Consider the following 7,878-nt stretch of genomic DNA (forward strand, 5'->3'; position numbering starts at 1 on the left):
AAGAGGATCAGGCTATACATTACTACAAGGGGAAAAATAGGATATGTATATAAATGGAAGAATTAAAGAACCTAATTCTGGGAGTGCTGAGAATGACAGATGGAACCAGGAGAACAGCATGGTAATGTCATGGCTCTTAGTGTCTATGCAACCTCAGGTGAGAAGAAATTTTATGTGGGCTGAAACAGCTTATGAGATTTGGGAACAAGCCAAGTCAACTTATTCTGAATTGAGACACTATGCAAAAATCTATCAGTTACAAGCAGAATCTCTACTTGCAAACAGGGGGAGAGGAGTCTCTATGTGTACTACTCAGACTTGTCTTCCATCTGGAAAGAGTTGGATCACTATCAAAGTGTAGATTGGAAGTGTGATGAAGATGCCAAAGCATACAAGTCTCTTGTTTCATAGGAAAGGGTCTTTGCCTTCCTCCTTGGCCCTATATATGAATCCATTAGAGTGTAGATCCCTGGCAGCAAGGATCTGCCATCTGTCCAAGAGGTATATGCTCTAGTATAGTCAGAGGAAAGTAGAATAAATCTGATGAATAATTCTGGGGGAGATGCAATTGTGTTGGTAGCAAAAGGAAGTGTTGTTACAAGTGGGGGAAATCCCTTTAAGAATGAAGACTCTCAAAAAGGGTGGATGACATAGAAAAATTATAGTGCACCCATTGCCAAAATCCTCGGCACACTCGTGACACATGTTGGAACCTTCATGGGAAGCTGAAATGGGCTCAGGAATTGAGCAAGAAATAGGGTTCGAATCTGAATAAGAAGCTAGGACTTAGGACAGCAAGGTTCAAGAAAATTCAATACAGCAAACATGGCTACTCAGGAGAACCAGCCCCCTACTACTACTGCAGTTCAAACATACACCTCTGATTCTGACCCTAGGGAGGATATCATTAATTCCTTCCGTGATCATTTAGAACTTTATGGCAGGGCAATTCACCAGATGGATGCTCCTCCTCCATCAACTTCACATCCATCTACATCAGGTAATTCTGCCACAACTCTCCATGTATCGTCTCATTCCTCTGACTCTCCTTGGATAATTGATTCTGGAGCGTCAAAACATATGACCGGTAAGTCTACCTACTTTCAGACCTATCATCTTCTCTCTGGAAGAGACAAAGTGAGACTGGTTGATGGTTCATTCTCTACCATAGCTGGTCAAGGAACCATTTCTCTTCCTTTTGGTCCTACCTTTCTAATGTTTTACATGTTCCTCAATTCCCTATTAATTTGTTTTCTGTCAGTAGTATAACCAATTCTTTAAACTATTTAGTAACCTTCTTCCCTTCTTATTGTGTGATTCAGAATTTGGCCTTAGGGAAGAGAGTCGGTCTAGTAAGAGTTAGGCCTATTTATGGCATAGTCGTCTTGGTCATTTATCCTTTGATTCCTTAAAAATTGCATTTCTAGAGTTGTTTAAGTCAATGTCAGTGTCAGAGTCGATATGTCAAACTAGTCAGTTGAGTAAACATTGTAGAACTCATTTTTCTTCAAAGAATTATAAATCTGAATTTCCTTTTCATATTGCTCACTCTGATGTTTGGGGCCCAGTTACTTTACCATCTGAAAGTGACTACAAGTATTTTATTACCTTTATTGATGACTATTCCAAGTACACATGGGTATATCCCATGCGAACTACAGATGAAGTACCAAAACTTATCCAAGATTTCCAAAGAATGATTTTCACCCAATTTCAAACCGAAATCCAAATCTTCCAATCTGATAATGCCAAAGAATACTTTCATAATGATCTTACGAAGTTCTTTACTTCACGTGGATCACTCCACCGTAGCTCCTGTGCCCGAACACCACAGCAAAATGGTGTTGCTGAAAGAAAGAACCGCCATCTTCTTGAAGTAGCTCAGGAATTATTGATTCATATGAATGTCCCCAAACGTTTTTTGGCTTGAATCTATCCTTTGTGTTGCCTATCTCATTAACCGCATGTCCTCTCGGTGGTTAGAGTACAAAGCCCCACATCAACTTTTGTTTCCCAAGGCTCCTATTTTATATACTCCTCTCTGTGTTTTTGGTAGCCGTTGCTTTGTTCAAAACTTGTCACCCACTCGTGGGAAATTGGATCCTCGTGTTATTTCTTGCATTTTCTTGGGGTACCCTACAAATCAGAAGGGGTATCAATGCTTTGATACCGTCTCTCAAAAATATCATGTTTTTATGGATGTCTTCTTTTTTTGAGAGTGAACCTTTCTTTCCTGTTTCTCCTCAAGAGGAGTGTAGGCATGAGGACAAACAGATTCTGAATCCTCCTCTACCCTATATTCAGCTCCCTCCTCTACCTGATCCTCCTCCCTTTCGTGTTTTCTGTCGTAATCATAAAGGCCAGCCAAGTTCAAGAGTTGTGGAGCATCTAGAAGTTGTACCACCAATGCCAACCAGGTACCTTAGTTTCCATTGATATTTCTGACTCTATTTCTATTGATACCTCCAGTGCTAATGATCTTGACCTTCCTATTGCTCACTGGAAGGGTGTTAGGTCTTGCACCACCAAGCACCCCATTTCCCATTTTGTTTCCTATGAAAACATTTCACCTTCCTTTTGGGCATTCCTCTTTTCCATTGACAGTGTTCCTATTCCTAAGAATGGATAGAAGCTCTCTCGGTTCTTGAATGGACAGATGCAATGAAAAGAGAAATTAATGCATTACATAAAAATGGTACATGGGAATTGGTGGATCTTCCTGAGGGAAAAGAACCAGTTGGACGTAAATGGGTATTTACAGTAAAACATAGGGTTGATGGCACAGTGAAAAGGTATAAAGCTCGTCTAGTGGCAAAAGGGTTCACTCAAGTGTATGGGGTGGATTATGCAAAAACTTTTGCACTAGATGCTAAGATGAACTCCATTAGGGTTTTCTTCTCTTTAGCTGCTAACTTCGATTGGGAACTTTACCAATTGGACATCAATAATGCATTTCTAAATGGTGATCTAGAAGAAGAAGTGTAGATGGTAAACCCACTGATTTCCGGGCTCAAGGTAATGAACAAAAGGTATGCAGGTTAAAAGAGTCATTATATGGTCTGAAACAATCATCAAGAGCTTGGTTCAACAGATTCCAGGTAGTAGTACAACAAAAGGGCTACAAGCAACGTCAATCTACTCATACATTGTTTGTGAAAAGAGGGGAAGGGGAAATTGCAACCCTAATAGTATATGTTGATGATATAGTTATCACTGGTGATTGGAAAGATGAAATTCAAAGATTGAAGGGATTTCTTGCTACTCAGTTTGAGGTGAAAGATCTAGGTCCTTTGAGATACTTCCTTGGAATTGAAGGTGCCCGCTCACAAAAGGGTATCTTCATTTCTCAGAAAAAGTATGTCCTCGATTTGTTACAGGATACAGAAAAATTGGAAGTGAAACCCGTTGATTCTCCTATTGATCCTAATCACAAATTAAGTGATTGTCCAGGTGAATTCATCAAAGATGTGAAGCAATTTCAGAGGCTTGTAGGAAGACTGTTATATCCCTTCATGATCAGCCAGACATTGCTTATGCAGTGGGTGTTCTTAGTCAATTCATGCATGCCCCCAAGACCACCCACCTTGAAGCAGCTGAAAGAATTCTCAGATATCATAAAAAATTCCCAAGTGCAGGTTTATTGTTCCAAAAGCACGGGCATTTGAAGGTTAAAGTGTATACTGATGCAGATTGGGCAGGATCATTGGATGATAGGAAGTCTACCAATGGCCATTGTACCTTTGTGGGAGGAAACCTAGTCACTTGGAAAAGCAAAAAGCAAAATGTGGTGGCTAGATCTAGTGCTGAAGCTGAATATAGAGCAATGTCTCATGGAGTGGCTGAAATAATGTAGCTAAAAAATCTATTGAGTGAGCTAGGATTTACAGTTGATGGACCTATGACTTTATATTGTGACAACAAGGCAGCTATAAACATTGTTGCTAACCCAGTACTGCATGATAGAACCAAGCACCCCCTATGTCAGGTCCGAAGATCAACTTGCATACATCTTCACAAAAGGGTTACATCATTTGCAACACATTGATCTATGTAACAAGTTAGGCATGGTTGATATGTATGTTCCAACTTGAGGGGGAGTGTTAAAAGGTTGTTTATAAGTTGTTTTCTTTGTTTTTTTTTATTTTTGTTAGTGTCGCAAGGGTACTATTGCAATTCCCCTCTCTTTATGTTATGTTTTGGTCGCCTTAATATAAATACCAAAAAGCTAGCACCGCCAGCAACACTTCTTGCTCTCGTATCTCTCTTTTCTCCTCTCTTTCCCTCTTCTCTCTTCTCTTCACTTCAGCTTCTAGACAAGAAAGGACCAGTTTCCTACTTTGTTTGCCTTGTCTAGAAGCTGAAGTGAAGAGAAGAGAGAAGAGGGAAAGAGAGGAGACTGTTTCCACATTTCTAGTACCCTCAAACTCTGCCTCAGTGGTTGGTTGGAATTTGAGTTTAAGAAGGGCTATTAGGCATTCAAAGTTAAATAACACGTCATCACTTGTGGGTATCCTTGATGGGGTTTACCTAGACCCTTACAAAACCTGATTGTAGGGTGTGGACTCTCTCGGCCTTTGGGCAATTCACTTGTGCCTCCTTTTTCAAAGCCTTAACTCAACCAAATTTTACCCTTGGGTTGTCTTTCCCTATTATGGAAGTTTGGTGTAATTCCTATTCCTCCTAGGGCTGGGGATTTTTGTTGGGAAGCATTCTTGTACCAAATCAACACATGTGACTTGCTTCAGAAAAAAAATAGACCAAAAGTTGTTTGTCTCCTCATTGGTGTGTTCTTTGCAAAGCTAATGGTGAGAATGGTTATCACGTATTAATTTCCTGCCACTTTGTTAATTGTATTTGGGAACGGATTTTTTCTTTGTTTGGGTGTAGGTGGGACTCCCCCACCGGATGTGCAAAGTCTTTGCCTCTTCTTTTTTCAGGTGGCCAATGAAAAGAGGGGGGATTATGTAGAGAAACAAGGGATGCAGCAAAGGAACATGACAATTTTTTAAGACAAGGAAAGAGGGGTACAATCCATCTTAGAGGTGATTCACAGCAAAGTGATACATTGGCTTAAATATATGGAATTGTTTAATGCCTTCTCAACTGATGATTTGATAAGGAATTTGAAGGAAGTTGCAAGGTCAACTCCATCAATAGTGTCTTCACTACATGTTTGGGCCCCTCCTCCCAGTGGGTTTATTAAGCTTAATTTTGACGGGAGTAGTGTGGGGAACCTAGGGCCCTCAAGCATTGGGGGAGTATTAAGGATGAGGATGGAAATGTAATTGCTCTCTTTTCTGGTCCAATAGGTAAGGGTGACTGTCTTCGGGCTGAGATTATGGCAGCTTTTGAAGGTGTACAAAGGGCCAAGGACTTGAATAGTAATAAACTTGTATGGGGGAAGATTCTAAGTTGGTGGTAGGCTGTTTAAAGGAAGAGCTAACTGGGTTTTGGAATTACAGCAATGAAAAGAGGAAATTCAAATGGTTGACAAAGGATATTGATGTCAAGTTGAATTGGGTAAAAAGAAGTTTCTAACTCCTTTGTTGATGGGTTAGCTAAGCAAAGGGTAAATAGGGATAATTCGCTTTGAGCTCACATGTAATTTTATTTTTTTGCTTCTTTTGGTGTGAGAGTTATGAGAGATTATCCCTCCCCTTATTCTAGTACTTAATTTCCATATTTTAATGAAAGCTATTTGTCATTGATCAAAAAAACACAGTTTGAACTCTGATGTAGTTATGTCAAACTTGAGTGCAGAAAAGGGAGGAGAAGAGAAGATATCAAAGAGCTCAAGACATTTTAAAAGAGACCGTGGTGCTGCATTTTATGGAGAGGAGAATTCCATCACTTAACCAAAATTTTTCTAAGGATTCCACAAGCACCCCTCCAGAACATCCCGCCTCCCAAAATACATACACAAATGCATGGACGATAGGCTTAAAACAACTCCTTCAACTTGAGGGGAGAAAATTTTAACCCAAAAAAAAAAACACCAAAAACCTTTTCTTCCCATCTCATCATTATGGCTAATTGTAATCAACAAGCCAATTGCAGCTTCCTATGCCCAAAAATAGAACTATGCCCAGTTGCTCACTAAACGTTACAAACCACCCATGGAACTTCTAATTATTAATTCACCTCTGTCAATCCATCTAAAACCACCTAATGCTCACTGTAAGTATGGATTGCGCCCCTTTTTCCATAATTATGGCCTCTGATTCTCTGAAAAGTCAAACTTGAAAACTTTGAGAAACTTAAGCCGTGCTGACACTGGAACTTGAGTATACATTACTCCGTCCTACAAAAACAGCATAACTGCTTCCAACTTTATCAGATGCCAAAACCACTATAAATAAATTAAAAAAAAATTGAAATTCATTAGCTTGACAATATATCATATATGTTTAGTGGCATCAGTTCTAAAATTTTTAACATAACAGTTCGCTTCAGCTTTGAATATGCAGGATTTTATTTAAGGTATTGATATCATCATCACTCGACCCTTATTCCAACTGGCCGCTAGTTGGAATTTTAGTAAATAAGTCTTATTATGGCACCCGCTCTATCTAATGGCTATATTTTGTTATAGTATGGATCTAACTGATTTTTTCTTAATAACTCGACCCACGTCTTTTTAGCCTCTCCTTTCCATGATAGCAGACTTCAAAGTGCAAAGAAACCAGTGTCGGACAAACAATTATAATCATACAATAGTACAATACTCAGGTTAACGGAAATGCTGTTCGGGGAAACTAAACATGTATAATCGTTATGTACTCCACAGAGTTTATAATGTAAGTGTAGAATTAGGAAAAAGACAGAATTCCAGCGGGAGGTTAATTTAATATGGATTCTGAGAAGATCCTGGGGAACATTACATATAATCTCCACTCTCCGAGATAATATGAACCGAATGATTAGTCATGCGGCGTGCTTGGTAAAACAAATAACAGCTACACGATTAATAATAAGATGTGTATAAAAGAAGGGACAAAAAGAAACAAAATACAAAAATGGTTTCGATATCAATTTCGACAAACAAAATCAGTCTCTCGGAAAATTTAAATCGAGTACCTGAAGAGTTCAATGTGATCAGTGCAGTAACGCGTTTGCTCTTCGCCTCCCTGACAATCAAAATCAAAATATACGACTAAATTCAGTAATCTAATATTCGAAAGAGATCTAAGTTCAATATGCGTCGGAATAAATATGTTGGAAAAAATGATTATAGAGAGAAAATATTACTTGCAGAAAGACGAATCCCTGGAGAGGCCGAGACGATGAGGAGAGATGTAGACGAAGGGCTTTAATGAGCTTGGCTCGATTTTCTGCGTGCATCTCCATCGGAACTTCGGGTGGGGAGAGGGACGAAGGGGATGCCATCGAAATGAGTCGGTTTGTTTCCCCCCCGTTGCTGCAGACACAAAAGTGTAGACGCGGGATTTTATATACCGTTGGCGTTTTATATACGCGCCATATATTATAAATACAACCAGATTTACTCCTAACCAAACGCGCCCCACACAAACCACACAGAGCATGTAATGACCACGAATTTTCAATGCCGGATCTCCTACACACTAAATTTCTGCTCACTCCGACCCACAAAGCACTACCCCGTGCATTGGGTACATCTCCCATGCATGTGGGCGTGAAATACGCTACCCCGTGCATTGGGAATATCTCCTATGCATAAGGGCGTAAAACGTTATTACGTGGGTAGAATTGTCGTGGGTAGGAGTTCCGACTCTAAATTTTTTTTCATGTCGACTTATTCATGGGCGGGTTTGGGGCTGAATTTACACTGTATTAGATTTGAAATTCGGGTCGGATTCACAGGAATGGAATTATATCGGATTTGCTCCTACAGTGCCT

General features: G+C 39.7%; 1 protein-coding gene across 2 annotated transcripts in view; it reads right to left on the bottom strand.

Moving 5' to 3' along the window:
* Nucleotides 1-7,448, bottom strand: part of LOC104600769 (Metallopeptidase M24 family protein) — a 68,949-nt gene extending 61,501 nt beyond the window's left edge. For both annotated transcript variants that reach the window (XM_010263905.3, XM_010263904.3), the window contains exons 1-2: nucleotides 7,249-7,448; nucleotides 7,078-7,127 (exon numbers count right to left, since the gene is read on the bottom strand). In XM_010263905.3, the coding sequence (XP_010262207.1) occupies nucleotides 7,078-7,127; nucleotides 7,249-7,386 (188 nt within the window). In that variant the 5' untranslated portion in view covers nucleotides 7,387-7,448. The remainder of the gene's footprint in view (nucleotides 1-7,077; nucleotides 7,128-7,248) is intronic.
* Between the last annotated feature and the right edge of the window lie 430 nt (nucleotides 7,449-7,878).

Source organism: Nelumbo nucifera, chromosome 8 (genome assembly GCF_055504915.1).
Source record: "Nelumbo nucifera cultivar China Antique chromosome 8, China Antique-T2T, whole genome shotgun sequence".
NCBI lineage: Eukaryota > Viridiplantae > Streptophyta > Magnoliopsida > Proteales > Nelumbonaceae > Nelumbo > Nelumbo nucifera.